Genomic DNA, 23765 nt, shown 5'->3' on the forward strand with positions numbered 1-23765 from the left:
GCATTCCCGTCGGCATCGAGAAGACCTGGCGGAACCGCACCAAAACACCCCGGACGTCCGGCGGGGTGTCGAGGGGAAAATCCTCATCGGCCTGCCCTGCTGCGGTAGCCACCTCCGTCTCTACTTCAATAATCTCATAGAACTCGTGGCTCGGGGAATGAGTCGCGAGCGTCGCCAAAGACTGCAAGGATAGGAGGCGCGGTGATGGTTGTACCCCGTGCAATGTCACCCGGACCCCGTTTCTACTAAACTCCAAGGTCTTCCCCACAAAATCAGCCGAAATCTTGCCCAGCGACTCCAGCCAGTCCATTCCTAGAACGATATCGGGGCCGTGGATCTCCAAGATATGGAGGTCAATGAGAAAGTCAAACCCCTGAACCGAAAGCTTCGTACGTCGAGCAATATGAGAGCACACTATCGAGGCGCCATTGCCCACATATACGCGGAACGGTCTAATAGGTGTTAGGGCCAACTGTAATTCCTTCGCGACTCGAGGGTGAAGGAAATCGTGAGTGCTGCCGGTATCAATAAGTATACTTACTGTCGTCTTCCCGATTGTTCCCACCACATTAAACGGGCGGGATTTAGGACCCCCTGCCAAGGTTTGAAGATGCGACAAATCCGCCGCAATAACTGTATCTCCCTCGTCCTCGGCGTCCGATTCCTCGTCCTCCTCGCCCACATAAGATAGCATCTTTTGGGTGCAGACGTGGCCAGGTATCCACTTGTCCGGACAATGATAACATAGGCCTTTCCGAGAGCGCTCTGCTTTCTCCGCGTTGGACACACGGATAGGTCGGAAGCTCGTTCTGGCGGGCTCTTTGGGGGACGCCCCTGGTAGGTTGGGGGTCACAGCTTGAGCGGCCGGTGTGAACCGAGAGTCTCGACCGGGCCATTTACCCCGGTTCAGTGGCTGCTGGCGTGCTTCGTGCGACGCAGCCAGCCGCAAGGCCAAAGCCATAGCCTCGGCAAGTGATCTTGGCTGATGCAACTCGACTTTTTCCTGAATAGGTTCCTTCAGGCCAGTAATAAAATCGGAATCAGGGCTTCCTCGGAGAGGCCCTTGACCCTGTTGAGGTAACGTTCAAACGCATCATGATATTCCGCTACGGATCCCGTCTGTACTAATTTGGATAACGGTCCAATACTGTTGCGAAAACTTTGCGGATCAAACCGGTGGCGTACGTCCTCCAAGAATTCTCGCCACGTCACCACCGGATTGTTATCACGGTAATTAAAAACCCACTCGGCTGCCGGCGGTTGAAATAGCATAACCACGTAGTGAAGGCGTTCAGAATCTGGCATCTGCAAGTGGTCGAAATAATACTCCACGCGTGAAATCCAATTTGCCGCATCAGACCCGTCAAAACGTGGCGCCTTCATGGTGAGGTCCTTGGGTCTATCGTTCCTTGGAGTTGGGTGAGCCATGCGATTAATGGGTGCATCCCAGGTAGTAGGCTGGCGATACCCTTGCCAACCCCGATCGACATCCCCCCCGAAGCGATCTCGCGGTCTGTCCCAACTCGTGCGCTGCCTAGGATCAGTCCGATCGCGGTAGGCGGCAGGATTATAGTCGTACTGCCCCCCACGGTCGTCGTGCCTAAATCCCGCGCGTAGCGCGCCTCGGCGATGACGGATATCCCCACCACGGCCTCGCCCGCCATGGATGAAAGTCCGGGAGACACCCTCATCTGCCATCCACTCATCACGCGGGGAACGAGTCCCCTCAAATTCATAATCGTCCAACACGTAGGCCTCATCCGGCTCGGCGGCACGCGGCGCTTCCAAATTGTCTACACGTTTGGCCGTCGCCTTCAGGCTGAACTCCAATTGGTCAAAACGGGCCATGATTTTCTCCAGACCATTGGAGGGAAGAACGCCCATCTCCGGCACGTCCTGTTGCGGCTGTCGCGGCTGGCTATCGGCGCGACGATTGACCGTTGACGCCCGCCGCGATGGGTCGCCGATCACTATTTGTGCGTTGCCTCCGGTGAGGAGGCCCGCGGGTGGAACTAGGTTATCCGAGCCGTCCATGGAGAGTACACAATGAAAGACACCAGTTGTTAAGGATCTCGATCCTCAACGTCGAAGTATCAACACAATCAAGAAACACGCGTCGGAATTGTCGAGCGCCCAAGAACCTTGGGTCGGCGATTCTTCCCACGAAGGGCGGCTGAGCGCGAGATCGTTCTCGTCGGCAGCCTTAGGAGAGGTTTCTTGTTGGATAAGCTATTGAGCCAAAGTTAATATTATTCATTCCCTTTTTGCTATTACATTGGCTCTATTTATAACTAAACCCTAGGGTTGGTTCGACCTAATCCTAATACGTTCGGGAAAGAACCAACTAAGAAAACCCGAACGGGGCTTATAATTCGCCCGACTCAATTGCCACAAAAATAATAATAATATTCCTAAAAGAGATAAAAAAAAGACGTAAATAAAGAAACCTACTACTAATCGATCGCGGACACGCGATCCTAATCCCCTAGCCTTTGCGGTGGTCTAATTCGGTTCCTCGGCCTTAATGACCTCGTCGTTGCTGCGTTGCTCGTGTTCGGCTGTTCGGCTTTGCTCGTGCTCGGCTGTTCGGTCGTAGCCTCTCGTTCCATCTGCTCCGAGCTCGTGCTCGGCTGTTCGGCTTCTCGCTCTCCTTGCTCCGGGGTTTCACGGTGGTTACTGATGGGGATGCTCGTATCACAAGCCTGGTGTGCAATCGGTGGTACCCGCTGGGCAAGGACCCGGGCGGGTGGTTCAGGATATGGTTCGACCCGAGTGTGCTGCTCCGACCCTTCACCAAATGCTTCAGTGAGAGGATGAAGATTTACTATGATCCTCACGTTGATGATTACCGTAAGAGCATCCGCAGCGGTGGCGAAAGACGCCACCGCCGTCCGCGCCGTTGGCAAGGCGCAGGACCGCCGCCGCTGCAGCCGCGCCGCTGGCACGGCGCTGCTCGATGTATCGAGCACGTCCGTGCCAGCGGACGCACACGTGGCGCGCTCCCATTCGTCAACGGCATAGCCGTTGTGTTTAAACTTTTTTTTATTTTTTTTTTAAAAATCGGTATTTAATTATAAATAATGCTAAAAAATAAAAAAAAATATTTTCCAAATCCCAAAAATATGGCCGTTTTTTTCCCGTTTTTTCTGAATTTTTTTGATTTTTTTTTATTTTTTTTTTCCCCAAAATCATCTATAAATACACACATTCATCATCCATTTATCACATCAAATCATCTCTCATTCATCTCTCATTCATAATTCTCATACAAACTATCAACACATTCATCCCTCACTCATGTTCGACGAGTATTTGCATATCGGTGAGTCCACTGGAATCCTATGTTTAAAGAATTTTTGCGAGGGCGTTCGTTCTGCTTTTGGGGATGAATTCCTTCGAGCACCCACCACTGATGATTGCCAACGGTTGCTTCGTCTTCATGAATCAGTCCATGGCTTTCCCGGAATGCTTGGCAGCATTGACTGCATGCATTGGAGGTGGAAGAATTGTCCGACTGCTTGGAGGGGGCAACACTTGAGCGGTCACAAAGGCGGCGGCCCAACGCTTATCCTTGAGGCGGTCGCCGACTACCGCCTATGGATTTGGCATGCATATTTCGGCGTTGCTGGATCCAACAACGACTTGAATGTGCTATATTCGTCACCACTCTTCAATGATGTGATGAATGGTGTAGCACCGGCGATCGACTTCACCATCAACGGAAATATATACCGCATGGGTTACTATCTCGCCGATGGTATCTACCCAAGGTGGTCGACGTTCGTGAAGACGCTCCACAACCCGCACGACCCGAGACGGGTTCTTTTTGCGCAAGCGTCAAGAGTCAGCGCGGAAAGATGTCGAAAGAGCCTTCGGGGTCCTTCAAACTCGATTCAACATTGTGAAGGCCCCGGCTCGGCTGTGGTACGTGAATAATATCGCCGACATCATGTTCACGTGTATTATATTACACAACATGATTATAGCCGACGAAGGGCCGAGGGCGGCTAGCTTCTACGACGAGGACGAAGCCGGAAGCTCAACAGCGAGGTCTCCCCTATGCCGAGGCGAGCATACGACGGTTGGCCAGAGGATCGAGACAAGACACACAATGCGCGATACTCGAATCCACAATCAACTACAAGAAGACCTAATCAACCACATGTGGGCGAAATTCGGCAACGAGTAGTGTCATTTTTAATTTTTAGGATTTTAATTATGTAATTTTAATTTTTAGGATTTTAATTATGTAATTTTTAATTTTTAGGATTTTAATTATGCAATGTTTAATTTTATTTGTCATTTGTAATATTTATTGTGGGTTTTAAATGAATTTTAATATTATGGAAATGTTTTTGTGTAATTGAATTTTATATTAATTGTGCTCGTCCTTGCGGAAGAGCACAGTTGTGGGTGTTGTGCTCTTGCCAGAGAGCAGGCATGAATAGTACCGCCCGGGCCCACAACCGTGCCGCTGGCAAGAGCACGGTTGTGGATGCTCTAATGCCCCTGGCGTCGAGACTAGAGTCCCCGATTTCGGCTCTACTGAGACCCTTCTCTATCTCGATCCTAATCTCAAGTAAGCTTAAGCTTCACACTCTCATCATGTGGTTTTTGGTTTGGGGATTTTTGTGAAAATTTGGCCAATTATACTAATATGTTAATTGACTAGCATGATCTTTGATACTCAAGTTCAATATAGACCATTAGTTGTGAAAATAAAGGGTAACAAGTTGGTCAATTATGTTAATTGAAAAGTTGAAATATACATTTATGTAAATATATAAAAGAATTTTGATGATTTCTATTTTTGCGAATTTTCGAATTAATTAGGGTGCTAGAGTCTACTAGCACCTACTTTCAATTACTAATTGCTTTCTCAATCGATTTCTTGAATTAACACTAATTAACCTAATGTATTCATGCCGTGATATAGTCGACTATTTGGATTTATGAGTGCTTCTATGATATGTTTAAAATATTCAAAATTTTGTGTTATTGAAGTCATGTTCACTTGCTAGAAAACCATACACCATATTACTAGTATATGCATACCTATAAATTTCATTAGATTATGCGTATGATCTGATTATGTGAAGCGAGTCTCACTATTTTCATTAATTTTGTACATGTTCCAATTTTCAGACACATAACATCATATATGGAACCTCTAGTGAGATCCTTGGAAGAAATAGGCTATGTTTCCGGCTAGACCCTCTTCGGCGCACCATACGATTTTCGCTACGGGTTGGCCGCCGACGGCCACCCGTGCGATGTCGCCTCTGATTTCCTCGACGACCTCAAAACCCTAATTGAATCAGCAAGTGACTCCAACGGTGGGAGGCCGGTAATCCTTGTCTCCCATAGCTTAGGTGGCCTATTCGCCCTCCACCTCCTCGACCGGGCCCCGCCCTCTTGGCGCAAACGCGTCAAACATCTAATTGCCCTTTCCGCCCCGTGGGGCGGATCAATAGAAGAAATGCTCACTTTTGCATCGGGGACCACACTGGGCGTGCCTTTAGTGGACCCCTTGCTAGTCAGGGAGGAGCAGAGAAGCTCCTCTAGCAACTTGTGGTTAATGCCCTCGCCAGCGGTGTTTGATGGGGCCCGGCCCATCGTGGTCACGCCTAATGCCTCGTACTCGAGTGCTGACATTGTGCGTTTCCTAGGGGATATCGGGTTCCCAGAAGGGGCCCGCCCTTATGAGACGCGTATTTTGCCTCTAGTGGAGAGGCTGCCCCCGCCGTTTGGCGTCCCAGTCACATGTGTGGTGGGGAGCGGGGTGGATACGGCGGAGACGTTGTTTTACGGGGAGGGCGGGTGGGACGAGCAGCCGGAGGTGGCGTATGGCGACGGCGACGGCACGGTGAACATGGTCAGCTTGATGGCTCTACAAAGTGCTTGGGGTGGGGTGAAGAATCAGTCAATTAAGGTTATAGAGATTGGTGGTGTGTCTCACACATCTATATTGAAAGATGAGATTGCACTTGATGCAATAATTGGTGAAGTTTCTTCAATCAATTCTGAAATTTCTTCAATGATTGGTGAGGTTTCTTCAATCAAATTTGAAAGATTATAGAGCGATAAACACGTTGGCAGAATTTTGTATGATAGTAGTATTTATTTTGATTTGATAGTCTAGAATATTAATGTATACTTTTTTAACGTTGCATGGAAAATACAAGCAACCGGTGGAGTGTTTGAATTTTCAATTCAAAATATTTTGAATTATGTTATTAAAACCAAACATATTCAATGAGTTATTAGAACAATAATGAAGAGAAAATAAATTAGTAAATTTTCCCACCTATCTTGATCTTTAAATTGCAAATGCAGCTAATGCATAGGCCACTTACTAAATATGTGAGCCTTAAAAAGGACATAGTATTAATCTAATATTCTAATAAATTCTAAAAAATGAATGGACCTAAAAGTGTCCAAATTGAGAGAATGAATTTAACAAGTGTAATAAATTTTAAACTATGTCTATTCTTACTATTTCATCCGGTTTATGATTCAAAACTTATCATAATAAATGAGGATTTTTAGACTATTATTCATAAATTGAAATTAAATTGGGTTAATTGTGAATAGGAGTTTTAAGGCTATCATTCAAAATTTAAAATTATTCTTAAAAACGTTCATTCACAATTCGAAATATAGTAGTAACTCTTTTCTTAGTGAATGAAAATGTTCATGTTATCATTGATAGCTTGAAACTACTCGTAGTTAGTAATGCGAATTTTGAACTAACATTCACTAACTCAAAATCAACTAGGGATTTATTTTTCTAAAAAAAACTACCAAAATATTAAATTCACATTATGGGTATAAAGCAGATAAAAATAAAATAACAAAATAATTGTCATATTGACTATGAAATACTACTACCTAGATGATGGAACAATTATGCTTCAACTAATAGATCGAAGTTCGAATCACCCAACCACGAATAAATAGATATCCTAAATTTAGATGTCAATTGTGCAAATCAAGAAAAAAAATCTAAAATCTATTAAAATGATGAAAACCATGTCATTTTTAAGTCCATATAGACGATAACATGTTGAAGAATCGACATTATTTTATTTATACTGGTAAATCCGGCTTCCATGCCACCACCGATTGCACCAAAAAATAATCTCATAATATAATTATAAATTACATTAAAATTATGATTTTAATTTGCATAATTTAAAACATATTCAGTTAATCAGTAATTATGATTTAACTCATACGAGTAAATTTTTTTAATAAAAATAGAAAGAACATAATCATTGAAAGTAACATTTCTTTATCATGCTTTCACCTTGCGCGAGAAAACGCACACAACTTTGAAAATCAAGGTTGATATCTCAATCACGAAAAACGACGTCGTAGGAACATGGCTTGGCTTGCTCGCTCCATCGCCGACAGTCTCCGCCTCGACGGCGAAGAAGAAGGTTCAGCGGCGGCGGTGGACGAGGCCAGGGAGCCCGTAGACAACTCCACTGCGGGCGACGCCGTGCTCCGTGAGGATCAGCCTCGCGACTCCGCCTTATCAATTGAGGATCGCCGATCGGATAGTGAAGGCGGCGCCAGTGACAATCACGGCGCTGACGATGATTCTGACGGCGATTACGATCGCCGTGGAGTGAAAGAGGATTTATCGGAATTGCGAGAAAGTTTCACGCGTCAATTTTGGGGCGTTGCTTCTTTTCTCGCTCCTCCGCCCCCGCCTCCCCCTCCGCCGCCGTTGATTTATAGCTCGAGCATACAATCGAAATCTGATCCGGCCGGTTCGGTTAATGCTGACGAGGATGAGGAAGAAGAAAAAGGAGGAGAAGAAATGTTGAAGTATGATGAGAGAGAGACTGGTGAATTAGGGGAATCTTTAGATTTTTCTCCATCGAAGGATGACGATGCAGATATTTTAGAGGATGCAGTAGGGGTTACTGAGGAAGTGTTGGCTTTTGCGAGGAACATCGCGCATCATCCAGAAACCTGGTTGGATTTTCCAATTGAGGAGGACGAATTCGATGGTAAAGAAACTTAATTTTGCGAGCTTCATTATGTTGATTAATTATCAAATTGAATGAGTTCAATTTGAGCTTTTCCATCATTGTTTACTCTGGCTATGTTTTTAGCATTGCTTATTACTTCGTGTAGAATTGAATTGATTGTGGATGGCTGATAGAATGAGAAAGTTGGACTATCTGTGTATGCTGTATATCTGGTAAACTAGTTTGAGGCGTTGTTTGTTAACTGTTCAAAACATTTGGAAGACAATGTTCTTTATTTTCCTTTAGATAATCGACCCAGTATTTATTCTTTGGTCTGGGCAAGCTTGTTTCTGTGTTTATCTGGGGAACATGGCCTTTTTGCAATGCTTAGAGGTTATCATATAGCTTTCGGAGTTTATCTTCGGAAATAGGTTTGATCTTTTAGAAGAGAATGCACCTGACAAGGAAAAATATGGAGCAAGCTCAGTATAAAGGGATATAGCATACAGTCAATAAATAGAAGAATAGTGGTTAAAGGCTGATTATATGAATGTTTACACATAATGTTAGCACCTTTTGTTCTCTTGCAACATAATCTACTGGTGAGCGTGTATTAAAAGAATTGAATGTATGAATGCTTACGCACAGAAGGCATGGATACATGTGTTTCATTCCATGGTTGCTACGAATTACTTCCTATTTTGAGTTGGAATGGAAGTCTTGATTATGTTTGGTCAACGGATGCACTTACAGCTATTATAACTAAATGTTAAAATATCCGTGGATCAATATGTTGATGGATTTCCTATCTAATTATTTATCTCTTTTCGTCTTTTACAGATTTCGATATATCAGAGGACCAGTACAAGCATCTATTGGTTATTGAACACTTAGCACCAAGATTGGCTGCTCTCAGATTTGAGCTTTGTCCAGTCCATATGGGTGCTGGCTACTTTTGGATGGTCTACTTCGTTCTTCTGCACTCAAGGTTGAATAAACATGATCGTAACCTGCTGTCTTCACCACAGGTCAGTTGTTATTAATGCATAAAGAGCATTAGTGTGCATTCAGGTATCAGTAGTTTGGTTCTCTTGACAAAATTGCAAGATGCTAGAATGATTACATAAGCACAAAACATTACTGGATTTGAATTGGCTTAGAAATTACTTGAGAATGAGCTTGGCATCATATCTTCACTGTCTTTATGGAAGTGATACAGAGAATGAGAATTTTGTGGTTCTATTGTTTTCTTGTCATTTAAGCAAAAAAGATATATGTAATTCTTCTATTATTCTCTTGTCCTGTCAAAATTTGAAGCACTTATTGCCTGCTTAATTTACTGCTGGTTCTCAGTTGAAACAGATGGCTTGTTTGTCTCACATTTTCACTCTCTTTTGTATTCTTCCTACATGTCCCATTAACTATGGAAGTTAAAGTTGGTTATGTTGGTGAATAGTGTCTGAGGTCTTATTGCAGATAAAGCCTAAAATGTTCCGTATAATTGAATTGATTGAATGCAATTAGTTTGCCTTATTTGTATTGTTCATTTGCAGCTTGTGCAAGCGAGGGCCATGTGGATGCACGAGCTACAAAAGCAAACTAAAGGGGACTCCTATTGGTCAGGAATAAGTAGTTTCCAATCCAAAAGTAGCACAGAGTCACCCCGTGAAAATATTGTCTGCACTTATGATGACGTTCAGTATGGAAATGACGACTGGAGGTTGGCTTCTGAATCTTCAACGCATCAAATAACTGCTGAGCGTGAGATTGAGAAGCGCGTACTTGACGAAATTGAGTTTGTTGACAAGTCTGTTATCAAGGAAGATCCACCACCCAAACTTCTGGATAAGGAGATTGTTGTGGGTTCTTCCATTGGAATTCATGTGCCAGTTGTCATTGTTGATGGTGAGGAGGACGATGATGACTGGCTCAAGGATGACTCGGACTTAATTGGGTATACTGGCACCTCACTTAGCTTGAATGAAGAAGATATATCATTTAGTGATCTGGAGGATGACGAATCCACTCTGCCCTATAAATACAAAACATCATCCATTCAAAGGAATAAAACGACCAAAACTCCATGAGTCGATCTGCCAGGGGAGATCGTCCTAGAGATCATATCCCGGGGACATGAGTGGAATTCGTGCCAGCCTTTCTCAGTCCTTGCATGGATCACTCTTGTACTGGTTTTCCAAATTGAAGGAGTCACGAGTCACTTGATTGTGCTTGGTCGTGCAAGATTTACTATTAAGACCATCCTCGAACCCCTAGCTGCTGAAGTTGGCTCGCTGCACTCAATGAGATCACAGCTGAGGTAAAAATTTTGATGATCTCAGATTTACTATACTGTAAAGTTCACTACAAGCAGTGAGCAGAAATGTTTTTTTTTCTTGTTTATCTGTTACTTGATCTCTTGAAAAGCTGCATTTGGCTTTAGCCTTTCGAATTTGTTATTACACAACTATAGATTCAAATGTAAGATTTCAAACTACAGGTGTTTGGATGTAAACATGACGAGAAAAAATTAATCAACCATAAATGGTTTAATGAATTTGGTTGGTTGTAATATTCAGAGCCACCATATATTAGATGAATTATCCAAACAATGTCATTTTAGCTGAACATTTTGTTTATAATCGAAGCTTTGATAATGCCCTACCTATAGTTGTTAGATGTTTGCAAAATTTAAACGTGGCTTTGACCATAATTAGATTATGAATGTATTAATTTTCCATGAAAATCATGTAACAACCACTAATTGCATACTTTTCAAATGACATGTAAGAAGTCTTCACGTAACAATTTTCAAATAAATAAATTATGTAGAAGATGGAATTCGATAATTATTTTTTCTGTGTCCTGAGCCAGAAGATTAGTGAACTACACATAGTCACTATAATCATCCAATTCGAGGGTGAGTCAACTACACATAAATTCATAATCATCCAATTATACAAAATATTCCTCACCACAACAAAAATAGAGAACCAAATCTAAACAACCAAAACATGTCATGATGAGAAAGACTAATATCCTACTAATATAGATAGATGAATAAATCAATAAAATCGATCACGTGATTCTGATCGCAGGAGCACGTGATATATGGAATCCAACCAACCATAAACCACCCAAGATTTCAATCTGAATCCCTAAAATTAAAATTCTGCCCCTTTTTCCATTGATTTTCCCTCCCTTTTCTTTGCTCCCTCTCTCTATTTTTTTCCACCACACTTTTGACTTCCACATCTGTCTCTCCTCGACGACTCATCATACCAGGTGCGTATGATCGAAACCCATCCCCCATTTCTTTCGAATTAACGTATACGCATCAAATACGTGGGCATAGGGGGATTTATACTATCAAGTTGCAATTTTTGGGGGGTTTCTGAGAGTAATTATCAGCCCAATCAGAGAGCTTGGTATATGCAATTGCTCTCCTGATTTCTCGATTAAGGTTAAGAGCTTGATTTCTTTCTTTTTGGACCCCGGGGTTTGAATTTCGTTGAGCTCTGGGGTTCGCTGCTCTCTTTCATATTCGTATTTAGTTTGTTTGTTTTAATTCGTTGCAAGCTCTATGGATAGTGAATTGGTGAAAAGGGGTTTTGATTTCACTAGAAGGAGGAAGAAATGGTTGATTGTAATGGGATTGGTTGGGGTTTCGAGCTACGGTGTGTATAGGGTGTATCACATGCCGTCTGTAGCTAGAAAGAGAAAAAGAATCTTGAAGCTGTTAGGGTCCCTTGTTTCAATGGCTGAAATGGTTTCTGATTCAGCTGAGATGATGACAGTTTTGTCTAGGGATTTAAAGGAGTTTTTGGAGTCTGATTCGGATGAGATTCCTAATAGTTTGAAGCAGTTGTCGAAGATTGCTCGCTCTGCAGAGTTTTCTGAGTCAGTAGCTCGTCTTTGCCAGTCGATGACAGTAGGCGTTTTGAGGGGTTATAGGGTAGAGAATAGCGCGAACGATATTCAGGAAGATGGAGATTCGACCTTTTCTGATAGGTTTATGGATAAGGTGATGTCGGATGCTGGTACAGGATTTGTCTCAGTTGTTATAGGTAGCTTTGCTAGGAATTTGGTGTTGGGATTTTATGCTAATGCTGAGAATGGGCATGAGAAGCCAAGTTCCTCGTCGGTGCCTACATGGTTAAGTGTGGTGACAGATGATAAATGCAGAGTGTTGGTTGCTGATTGCATCAACACTTTTGTTAGCACTGCTGTTACAGTTTATCTCGACAAAACTATGGATGTCAATGTTTACGATGAGATGTTCTCGGGCTTGACTAATCCCAAGCATCATAATAAGATGACTAAGTTCTTAGTTTCTCTGTGTAATGGTGCTGTCGAAACTCTTGTAAAGACCTCTCACCAAGTGCTGACAGCTTCTCCCAAGAAGGGATCGAGCGCCTCTTGTTCAATCACTGATCCCAGTGAAGCTTCAAGCTTCGAAACTCATCCCAGAAGGGGTGAAAATGGTTATGTTGGTAACGGATGGGTCAGCAGTGTTTCATCGACACTGGCTGTACCGAGCAATAGGAAGTTTGTGCTTGATGTCACCGGGAGAGTGACATTTGAGACCGTCCGATCTGTCATTGAGTTTTTCTTGTGGAAAGTGTCAGAGGGCTTGAAAAGAAGTGCAGGTGTGGTTCGTGAGGAGGTTTTGGAGAGGGGATACGAAGTTGTGAGATACGTTGGGGCCAAATCCACCTTGATTCTCACCATCTGCCTCTCACTGTTTCTGCATATCCTAGGCAACAGTAGGGCATTGGTGCCTGCTTAATGTGATCGCGTTCCTGATATCATAACGCGGTCATCTTGCTCTGCAGATGCGGCCGTCTGCCTCAGCAAGGCAATTCCATATACAAGTTGTATTAATGTTTTTATGAATTCATTCATCTGTTGTATATTTAGTGTAGAATCTATTTACATTTTGAAGTGCCTTATACTGTTAGTGGACATGAATTTATACAGAATATTTGATGACCACTTATACTAAATTCCCTATATTTGTTGAACATTTAATTAGAAATTTGATGATGAGTTTTGCCCTTTTATCTACAATTTCTAATTAGGGCATTAGCAACGGTGTGCACATTTCGCGCACTATGGAGCCCATAGGCTCCATAGTGCGACACGGTCAAAACGTGTGCATCACTCGTCCTCCCCTTGTTGTGCAGCCCACTTGCCTGACACGGATGCACAAAAATCCGTTCAAAATAGTACTAGTAGATTAATTTTTTACCATATCTTTTCTTTCTTCTCTTTTTTTTTATAGTTTTATTTTTGTTTTATGTATTTATTTAAAAGCACAATAAAAATACATCAATAATTAGCAAAAAAACAAAATTAGAAAAACAAAATATAATAGTGGCATTTGCCAACAGAATTTTCTTTTGGCTACCAATCATAATTAAATTTAATACTTTATACCATATTTTATTTTAATTTTCTATGGCCCTATCCTATGAATGAGACCATAGATTATTACGATGTGAATGCATTCAAGATTATTACATACATTTAGTATCTCTTTTTCTCTGTGTCCAAGTGAAATAAATACACTACACATGCATATCCAATTATTGGCCATAGTTTCGCACATGCAACTCCCACCTCACAACTTGTAAAATTCATAGAAAAACATATATTCTTTTCATACACCTATATATAATATATGTCGTGATAATATTATTATTCATATGCAATTTTATAATACATTTACCTAAGTAGTGTCAATTTTTCATATATCACCCCCCTTGGATCACTAAATGGATTATTTCCCTTGATGTGGTAATTAGTTTACCTTAATATAAAAGCTAACACAACAAGGGAGTGATATTATTACGATAAAAACATCATCATTAATTCATAACATTTTAAAATATATGCTAATGGCCTGAAGTTACTTTAGCGTAACATTGGATTTTAACTTTGCTACTTTTTTGACAAAATAAATTGGGAGAGACATGATGATAATAGGGAGACATGATGCGCTAGAAATATAAAGTAAAGATCAATAATAATGTTTATTCACTTTTGAGCTGTCTTAAATGATAATGTCTAGTTAAATTTAGATGCCTTACTATGTGGCTTTCTAGCATAAGTGAGTGCATATAATTATAATTAATACTACTAACGAGTAATAAACATGATTGGATTTGACTTTAAAGATGAGAATATTTGAGTTTTTTAAGTCGATATGGCTAATAATGAAATAATTTGTGACAAGATCTTATTCGATCGAGACATTTAAAAACTTGTTGCTTTTAGTAAGAGATGATCTTTTTCTTATATTATACTGTATTTTCTTCAAAGCTATTTTTGTTTATTAGTGATATAAATTACTTGGTCACGGACTAAAAGTTTGGTTATGTGACATTGCTTAATTAAACGGTATTGGTGATATTATTGTGAGTTAGAAAGTTGTGTATTTTATATAGTCAATGAAAGTATAACGGTACTATTCCTATATCCAAATATTTCAACAATCTTTTAGAAAAAGGTTTCGAAATCAATTCATAATATATTCATTAATTTATAATAGATTAATAGATTACATATTTACACTTTTACAATAATTTAGGAAAAAGATTGGCCTTTTCAAATTTAATGCGTAGATTTGGGTAAGATATACGCAGAATTATCTTAATCAAACTTGAAATCATATATACGAATTTTATAATAAATCTTTCAAATAAAACCAATTTTTATAATAATTTTTATTTATAGCAGAATTAACAAGGAAATAATATAAATGGTTAAATAAAATTGTGTTTACCTTTATTTGGAGAGAAAAATATAGAGATAAACATGCATCTTGAATCCCTATTTAACACATTATGGAGCAATTATTATTTAGTAAAAAAGGAGAACAAAATCTTTAATTCGCTAATTATGTATTGTTAAACGCGTGTTAATAGTAAAAAAATTGTAATATTTGATTCGATAATATATATTTGTGCCCATTTTAATAATATGATTGTGCTTTCGTCTATGAAAATGATTGCATTATAAATACACAAATAAATCACAATCACATGCAAAATTGTCACCAAAAATTGAAGGGGACGGAATTTATTGCAGCCACCTAAAAAACTCACTAATATAATCATGCAATTAACAAATTAAATCGCATTAAAAAGAAAATCAAACATTTCAATTAAGTTAATTAATATTATGACATTCCAACATATATATTCGATATCTCAATTTTCACAAAGCAAAACCCACAAAAAAAGGGATTGAAAAACAGTTGAAGATGTGAATTTCCATCTTACATTAGGAGATTAATATCATTAATTTTAGAAATTTATCAATGAATCAATCCTGAGCAAAACCTCTGGCTTTTTTACCTTTGCCTACAATCCTCCGCCTAATCCTTCTCCCATCGCTGTCGCCTCTGCAATCGGCGCCGGCGAAGATGAGCGGATTCGATTCGTCGCCGAAATCGTCTTCGTAGGTGGAGATTCGGATGCAGGAGCATCTCTCCAGCGAGGCGAAGAAGGCGCCGGTGATGCCGTTTACCAACCACATGGCGACGCCGTCGAGCTTCGCGCAGCCGGAGTGCGGCCGGGAGGACCGCGGTGCGGCGGAGGTGGCGGTGAAGGTGGAGGCTGCCATGGTGGATTGGGCGGAGAGGAGTGGGAGGAGTTTGGAATTTGGATTGAATAAGTAATGGAAGTGCAGAGAGAGAGAGAGAGAGGGGTTTGAAGTTTTGATAATGATTTGGTTTTGTTTGTAATTAATTAATAAATGGTGAAGGGATCTAAAGGTGGAATTTGATCATAGATTTGTAATCAAATACTCAATCTCACGCGTGATGCGATTAAAATTATTAATTAGTAGTATGATTTGTTGATGTGAATTTATTTTAACTTTAATATTCAAAAGTAATAATAAAAGTATGATTAAAATAATACTAATAATATAGAAAATGCTCTATATATAAAATGAATAAAAAATAAAAATATTTTGCAATACTAAAATCTTAATACACATTAAACATAAACAAAAGTACAAAACTACGAAATTGCATAAAAAATACTGGCATGAAAAATATCATATTGTTTTCATATCAATTTTTTTAATGTATCAAAATGTTGATATCGACCATTTTACTGCCAGTATTATTATATACTACTACTAATTCTTATCGTGATAAAAGCTTCACTATCAAGCATTTTCACCTTATTTTTATCTTAGAACTTGTGCTTATAAAAGTCCTTCATATGTTAGATGTTTTCACCTTATTTTTATCTGATTTTTTTAGTTTTATCCATATTAAGTTCTCTCTTTAAATCTTTAATTTATTGTCTGACTTATCAAATTATTGCGGGCTAGGGCATTTTACCAAACCTCAAATCAAGCACGGGATCATATTTGGTGCGTATAATAATTCTTATGGTGATAACGTAATGTAGTAGAAACGTAGAATTAACTAAAGTAGCACTTGCTTTTGCATAATTAAGAATGATAATTGTGTATTCATATCAAGATGATTAAATGATTCGCTGTAAAATTCTTAGTATTATTATTGTCATTATACATTAATCTTAAATTTCGTATTTTAAGATACTTTTATTAATTACGACTGTAATTCTATCTATTATGACTCGTATGTTATGAATAGATAGTTCATCATTTTCTTCCCATATAATTACCATCATCATCGAAAGCACAATTGATTTAGTTTAATCAGGCACAAAATCTCTCTCAAACCCTTCCGATTCAACTAATTCGACGCCGCAGTAAATTCTGAGAATTCGCACAATTGAATTGATCCCCCAGGTATTGTTTTTTCTTAATAAATTTCGAAAATCCACAAAGTTGTTAATTTTGATGTGCCTTCACATCTATAGATGGTAAATCTGAATAACAAAGCTTTGTATTAATTGCCAATTTGAAGATCTTAATTTGTTTCTGTTTAGAGTGATTTTGCTGAAAACGGTGCCGTTTCGGGTCAAGCCCCCCTTATTTTCATCGAAAGCCGAGTGGGTGGGCAAGACATTCCTTCTTATGCAACTGGTGACTGCAATTATTGTAGACGAAGCATTACACGTGGATTGCAGTGAAATCGAGTGGAATTTGATTTTGCCTCAGAATTTCCTAGATATAAACGGAGTCAAATTCAGTGCTTCGTAGTGAGGCTTTCTCCGCTTCGTGTGAAGATGCTCGGTGATAAATCGCTAACCCTTCCTCGGTGAGATTTCATAGACTGTTCTATTTGCCTCGAATTGCTGTTTGAATTAGGGCGTTTTTATTCAATTTGAAGAGATACATTTGGAAGAATGTATATCTGTTCGGATCATGTCGGCGAAGATTGTTCCGAGGATCGGATTTGGCTTGAATAACTCTATCATAACTGTGAAGGTTTATGTTTCGGGAATTTATTTCGATCAATTGGAGTGTTGATTTATTGTAGGAAATCTAAGATGATCGGAAATTTCCGCCTCTAGTTGCTTATTTCCATATGCCATTGGAGGTGGAAAATTATGATCTTGGGTTTAAATTTGAGGTGAATAGATGGTTAGATAGGCTGCTGCTTTGACAGCTGAGTGCTAATTAGTTTCTTTAGTTGCTAATTAATGCAGTTTTTTTAATTCTGGCATTTAATTCTATAATACTATGATGCTGATGCATCAGTGTTGAGGTTATTATCAATGTAAACCTCTTGATATATTGCATAGTGTTACCTCTTGAGATTTTCTGGAACACTTTTTTGGTACATTATGTTTATGTGGGAATCATGCAAATTGGCAGGCACGAGCTGTTGAGCATTATTAGAAAGCACTCAAAGTCTATAGGACAGACCACATTAGATGAGGAGGTGGCACAAGATGATTTGGAAATGGACCCTAGCTTCTGGCATAACATCATTGACTCATATTTTGTTCGCAGTAGAGAGTCCAGAGGGCGTGAGGATGATGATCTTCTATTCTTTGTTAGAAAAATGGTAGCAATTACCTCTATAAATGCAATCTTCACTCTTCAGTTAATATTATGGAACAACAGCTTAAGTGCAGTTATCCTTGTAGAATTCGGAGTCACAAAAATCCAATGGTGATGTAGAAGGCAACTCTCCTTACTTTGTACGCAGGTGGGCACCTGAGGTAATTGGACAAGAATATACATTTATCGATCGTTAAATACCCATTATATGTCTCTTATTCTAATATTGAAGAATTAAGTTTGCATTCTTTTATGTTTGTTGATTTAGAGGAGCATTTTCTGAATCTTCATTGTCCATAATCTATCATGCATCGAACTCTTTGTAGACTATTCACTATAACATCTATGTGAATGAAGAAACCAATTACTAGGTTTTCGGTGTTCCCTTATTGTTAAAACTGAGTTTGTGTGGATTTATTGTACTCTGTCATGCACATTTTCATTGGGAACATGGAAGATTATATGTATAATAGATTAATACTTAAACATTCCTTGTCCTGAAGTATTTAATGGTAAACTATTTCTTTTGCTCACATACTGTATAATTTTCTTCCATGCTAATTTGAAATAATTTGTAGATGGGCCATCTTGTTGTGCTAATTTATAAACAATATCATCATGCCACTGCATGGCATGCTGAGATATTTGTTTACTTATTAAGTTTTGGTACACTTTATCTACTTCCTCTTTTAGTAATGCAGCTCTGCATGGCATGCTGAGATATTTGTTTACTTTCTATTAGATGCAACTCATTCCTTTTGTCTTGCAGTTGGATGAATTAGTTGGTGGGAGTTCAATGATTATTGATTGGAGGCGTTCTTTTTATCTGAACTTGATTGCTCATACCTCCTTCAATGTGACTGTAGCGATATGCAGGTAATTTCTTTTATTTTCATGCTCACAGAAGTTTTATTCATGAAAGTTTGATAAGACTCAATATTTTTTGTTTTTTGAACCTCATTGTTTCTTCTTTTTCTGGTTGGTAACATTTGATTTTATTATATTGGTCGAAACATTCATGAGATTTGGAAGCTAATATAATGATGCCTAACAATAGCCAATTTTAAGAATATTTACGAAAGAGGCAATACTAATACTGATGGAACAATCAAAATGCATAAGCAGTGAAGACAAATTGTGATTGGTAACTGTTGTGATAGGCTGTGTCTCATTAATATAATGTTAAAAGAGATGTTAAACTCTCAATGCACTTGGAGTGTAGGGATCCAAGTGCTTGGTGCATAAAAACAAATGCTTGGCATGTTTGTTTTGATTAAACATGCTAGTGTGGGAGTAATAAAGCATACAGGGTACATCTCATGGGAGTTCCTTATATATGGTACATCTCATGGGAGTTCCTTGCATCTATTTTATCTTTGTTCCATTTTCCAGCTTGAACAACTTAACTTGTATCAGGGAGAATATCTTGAATGGAATGTAATTTTCTATCTTTATTTACTAGAGAATATTACTATGTATCTTTAAATTTCAAATGGATTTAGTGTTTTCTTTTCCCTTTCTAGTCATCAGGTCATTCGGCAATATCAACAGGGTGAAACTTTGTCTCCTATCTATAAGGTATCAAGCTATCCATGCCTGCTATAAAATGTGCAATGTTACTATAATGTATAAAAGGGCTTTCCCTAAGAGTTGGTACACGAAGTGGTCCTGAGGTTTTGGAGAGGATGGGGCAACCAGACCCACCCCTGACTGACTGCTAACGCTTCCATGAATGTTAATTGAACGAGTGCAGTTTACCTTACCTAATTCCAACTTTTTCGGGGATGATACAGAGCAATGTGGGTATTGTTGGAATGATCTTGTTGTAGGCTTTATAATACCACCTTTAATCTGTTGATTGGGTGAAGGACAATAGAGAAACTGAACGTAGGCATCTCGCTGATGAGGTTTTGTGTGCACAACTTAGACTGAGGATTCGGATGTTGATTCAGCATCGAGTGTTGAAATTGAAGGAGGGGGTTAAACCCCAGTGTGATCAACCTGCCAATATGTTAATTTTCCAGATGGACAGCCCTGTGCTGTATAATTGACTCTGGAATTACACCAACATTTTGAGATAAAAGCTCAGTTTGTCAATTCAAAAGTTGGTGTTCTGATTCTAGGCTCTATTCTACTGCTTATGATTGTTGATCGACCATATTGAAATTTGAAACCACAGCCACATAGCAGACTTTGGGGTTTAAACATTCTTATTATTTCAACATGTATTCAAATGGACGCTGAGATTTGAAATTTAAGAACAAACAAATTCCTGTGGCCAAACTTTCTTCGTCTAATTACTCCATGGACCAAGAAAGTAAAAAAGCAGATTGCTTCTTCATTAGCATTTGGTTGACCTTCCTCTTGCACTCTATACTCCGCTTTCTCGTCCCTTTTCTTCTCCCTATAGTATTTGTTTTATAAAGAAAAATTAGTAGTCACTTTACTTGGATTCAATGGATGTTTTATTTTAGTATCCATTACAATAGATTTAGAGCTTTAATATTTATGATAATTCTTCTGCCTCTGGGAAAGAATTAACATGTTATGTTAACAGGTTGTAAAGACTGTATATGCATCTCCGAGTCGTATTAATTTTCATTTGGATTCAAGAAAGGCAAGAATTTCTCATACCAAGCTGTATATCTCGTTTTTGTGTTGCTCTTGATCTTCATTGTTACTTACATGTGCATTCAGGAAGTAGAAACAACACCTGCGTATCCAGATATCTGTTTTGCGGTAGATGATTTTGATTCCACTTTTGATTCAGTGGTAAGCTTCTCAATAATGGTTCAACTTCATGCATCTGTATTCGTACTGTATACTTGTTACTCTAGCGTTTGAGATTTTAAAGTATTGAGATTTCCAGTGAGATCTGCAGTGTTTGCTTAACTTAAGGTTGTTTCATGTTCTTTGGGTTTTGCTTATGCTTGGCTGTCCCCAGCGAGTTGATATATGCTTTTCATATCTGCTAAAGTAGCTAAAGTAGAAAGTTTCACAAAATGTATGCGACCACTACTATATAAAATCATAGCATACCTGTGACTATACTTTACATTCAACTCCAACTAATCCCCTAATTCTCTCTGTAGTAACAAGATATTATTGATCATGATCTTAAATGCACTATTAATTGCTATATGTTTGGCGACTATGAAGGGCCTTACTTTTAATATACATGCATATATGTAGTGTTTGATACCGTGTCTAATCTGCTTAATTGATTGTTCAGTCTGTTGTTTGCTATCACCACAATTAGTTTGCTGGTGCAGGAATTCAGAGTCTTTTTCATGATTTGTCAAAAATCTTATTAGTGGTCATTATTTTTTAAAATATTCAGAAAATGGCATAAGACTTTTCAAAGGGAACAAATCATTGCAGAATTCACCTTTTATTTTTATTCAAATTAGCCTATTCCTTGACTGGATCAGTTTTACTGTTATTAGTTCTCGACCCTTGTATTTTGGCCGTTGTACTTGTAATACATATTCTCTGTTAGTGCTATCTAATATTTTTAATCCACAGGTCTTGACTGATCCAGATCACTGTTATTGTGTGTTGCTAAATGCTCATGACGGGGCAGCATTTCCAAATGAAAGAAAAACAGAGCAAGCTAATTCAGATGTTTCTTCTTCTGAGAATGTTACAAGTCATGGAAAGACAAAGAACTCCAAGGTAGTTGTAGAAAATGTGAAAAACTGTTTTCCCAAGGATAATGTTACCTCCTCATACAACTAACTTTTTTTCTCCAAAGATCACCCTTTTCTCAGGTTTTGTCAGCTACCAAATGGTTCGAGAGGCATATGATGGTAATCTACGATGATGTTTTATATGTACCTATATATGTTCTCTTTATATATCACCCTTCATTTCCTTAAATCTAATTTCTTATATAGTTAATAGTTATATGGCTATGGCTTGACTGGAATACCCTAACAATTTTTTAAGCTTACCTTAAGAGAAAACAGACAAATCCTTGAACCCTTTCTAGAAAGACAAAAAAGTGGTTGATTCAATGTGATCATCTGTTACTATTAAAATATAAACATGTTATACATCCTTTGTTGTTACTATTAAAATATAACATGAATACATCCTTTGTTAGTCAAATACAGATGTGAAATCCCTAAAAGCCATTTTCTCCACTCACACACTACTAACCATTTTATTAAAACTTATGCCGACCAGAATGTGGCAACTTTTTGTGGACGGATGGATGGAATATTAGTTTCAACATACATGTTACATTGTCAAAATTTGATAAAATTCGCAGTCCTAGTCTTGTCTGAAGTTTGTTTATAGAAAGAAGTAAATTGCGGATATTAGTACATTAGAATATGCATGTTATAGTACATGTCTTTAGAGTATCTTTTGATCAGCTTATATGCTTTGTTCCAGCTGGCAGGTCTGGGTTTGGGAGTCTTCTGTCTCTTGGTCATTCCTCTGGCAGAACTGACAGGATATTCATGAAAGGTCCAGGAGGGCGTGGTGAAGTCGAAGTAGCCGTCTCTGGAATCCTAGGTGAGTCAACAAATGCAATGCCATCTTATTTCAAAGTTGCAGTAAATTTTATTTGGTTTAATTCAGAACTATGTGCATGTATAATAATGCTGCAAAGTGCTCAGTTGTTGTCTACCTATTAACATACTTCATCCTATTGGGACGGGGCCTAAATAAATAGGACATGCATGTCCTTCGACTAGAGAAGCAGTTACTCTGGTAAAATAGTCGATCCTTCCTGCTGCACTATGACCTCTATAGTCTCTCAAAATTAGCTTCGTTTCATTACCTAATCCTTCTCGTCTATAAACATAATCACCTGAGTTGAGATTATAAAAAGAAGATGGGGCATCTTCTAATCTGCATCTTAGATTGAACATGGAAAATGCTGATAACCTAAATGTGTGGCTCCACTCACACAACATTGTTACCTCAAATACTTGTGCTGCATCCGTTTATAGTTGCAATTTGCAATTTTCCTGGGTTTCCAATGGCTCAGATTTTGAATTCGTAGAGTGAATTTTGTCATCCATTACTTGAAAGCAAGTTAAATTTTTGCACGTCCTCCACAGATCAGAGCAAGGTGGATTTAGGTCCTCAATCACCGATTCAGATATCTAAAAAGGGTCTTGGTTTAGGAATTATTGTACGCAAAGCAGCATCCGTGGCATCAACGGCAGCAAAGCAGGCTTATGCTGCAGCGTCGTCCTCTCCAAACTTGGATGGCGAGATGTTGCCCCTCAAGTGCTGTTTAATGTCCATCTCATTGCCATGGGAGAATATTGTTCATGATCTCCTATTCAAGGTGACTGGTTGGCCAAGCCTTTTAAATCGAAACATCGATTTTTTTTAATTAGATCTCACAGTACATCTAACTTATGCCTCAACGCGAAATGCAGGGGAGTCCGGCTGTCAACTTGTAGCTGTCGTAGCGAGTTTTCGAGCTTCCACTTCTTGTGGAAAAAAGGCTGTTGTAGTGGAAGAGAAAATGTTGAGGCTGAGTGTAAATTACATGTATCTTGGTTATGCTTATTGCAATGAGTTGAATTCTCAGTAGTCTTTTTGATTTATGTTTAGTAAAAATAATGGTTAGTTTTATATGTAGCCAAATTTATATTTGTATTTCTTCTAAAAAGATTAGTAAATTTATAGTATTTGAATTTGTTTCGGTCCCTACTTCTCTATGTACATGAGCAGTTTTGATATACTATTGAATAAGAAAAAAAAAGAACAAAACCCTATTTAAATTTATTGTGCAGAAATTATTTATCAGACGGTGTAAGAGCATCCGCAGCGGTGCGTCCGTCCGTGCCAACGGCGCTGCTCGAT

The 23765-nt window shown here is 38.9% G+C and overlaps 3 protein-coding genes and 1 pseudogene across 4 annotated transcripts; all 4 read left to right on the forward strand.

The window, feature by feature from the left end:
• The first annotated feature begins 4673 nt into the window (after positions 1 to 4673).
• On the forward strand, positions 4674 to 6091 carry LOC121765651 (annotated as a pseudogene).
• Positions 6092 to 7308: 1217 nt separating this feature from the next.
• LOC121766020 lies at positions 7309 to 10557 on the forward strand. Its single transcript, XM_042162351.1, has 3 exons — positions 7309 to 8021; positions 8823 to 9010; positions 9536 to 10557. The coding sequence occupies exons 1-3, from the start codon at positions 7385 to 7387 to the stop codon at positions 10067 to 10069; spliced, it is 1359 nt and encodes a 452-aa protein (XP_042018285.1). The 5' UTR covers positions 7309 to 7384; the 3' UTR covers positions 10070 to 10557.
• A 438-nt stretch (positions 10558 to 10995) lies between these two features.
• Positions 10996 to 13027, forward strand: LOC121763547 (protein PHLOEM PROTEIN 2-LIKE A10-like). The gene has a single exon (XM_042159586.1). The coding sequence runs from the start codon at positions 11563 to 11565 to the stop codon at positions 12766 to 12768; it is 1206 nt and encodes a 401-aa protein (XP_042015520.1). The 5' UTR covers positions 10996 to 11562; the 3' UTR covers positions 12769 to 13027.
• A 3325-nt stretch (positions 13028 to 16352) lies between these two features.
• LOC121765999 (uncharacterized protein KIAA0930 homolog) lies at positions 16353 to 23598 on the forward strand. 2 transcript variants are annotated; one of them, XM_042162326.1, is made up of 14 exons: positions 16353 to 16370; positions 16687 to 16775; positions 16916 to 17187; positions 17748 to 17940; positions 18023 to 18097; positions 18706 to 18812; positions 19460 to 19514; positions 20494 to 20553; positions 20634 to 20708; positions 21462 to 21611; positions 21691 to 21745; positions 22335 to 22457; positions 23009 to 23241; positions 23336 to 23598. In XM_042162326.1, exons 3-14 carry the CDS (start codon positions 17156 to 17158, stop codon positions 23357 to 23359), a joined length of 1182 nt encoding a protein of 393 aa, XP_042018260.1. In that variant the 5' UTR covers positions 16353 to 16370; positions 16687 to 16775; positions 16916 to 17155; the 3' UTR covers positions 23360 to 23598. The 2 variants fall into 2 exon arrangements, with proteins under 2 accessions (XP_042018260.1, XP_042018259.1); XM_042162325.1 differs by lacking the exon at positions 16353 to 16370 and having other exon boundaries at positions 16588 to 16775.
• The last annotated feature ends 167 nt before the right edge of the window (positions 23599 to 23765 follow it).

Source organism: Salvia splendens, chromosome 14, assembly GCF_004379255.2.
Source record: "Salvia splendens isolate huo1 chromosome 14, SspV2, whole genome shotgun sequence".
NCBI lineage: Eukaryota > Viridiplantae > Streptophyta > Magnoliopsida > Lamiales > Lamiaceae > Salvia > Salvia splendens.

Bases quoted from the DNA above. Each gene is read 5' to 3' on its own strand.
- LOC121765999 (XM_042162326.1), top strand. From the start codon at position 17,156: ATGCTCGGTGATAAATCGCTAACCCTTCCTCG. The intron at 17,188-17,747 runs GTGAGATTTCAT...GCAAATTGGCAG, and splicing joins AAATCGCTAACCCTTCCTCG to GCACGAGCTGTTGAGCATTA. The intron at 20,709-21,461 runs GTAAGCTTCTCA...TTTAATCCACAG, and splicing joins ATTCCACTTTTGATTCAGTG to GTCTTGACTGATCCAGATCA.
- LOC121763547 (XM_042159586.1), top strand. From the start codon at position 11,563: ATGGATAGTGAATTGGTGAAAAGGGGTTTTGATTTCACTAGAAGGAGG.
- LOC121766020 (XM_042162351.1), top strand. From the start codon at position 7,385: ATGGCTTGGCTTGCTCGCTCCATCGCCGACAGTCTCCGCCTCGACGGC. The intron at 8,022-8,822 runs GTAAAGAAACTT...CGTCTTTTACAG, and splicing joins TGAGGAGGACGAATTCGATG to ATTTCGATATATCAGAGGAC. The intron at 9,011-9,535 runs GTCAGTTGTTAT...GTTCATTTGCAG, and splicing joins ACCTGCTGTCTTCACCACAG to CTTGTGCAAGCGAGGGCCAT.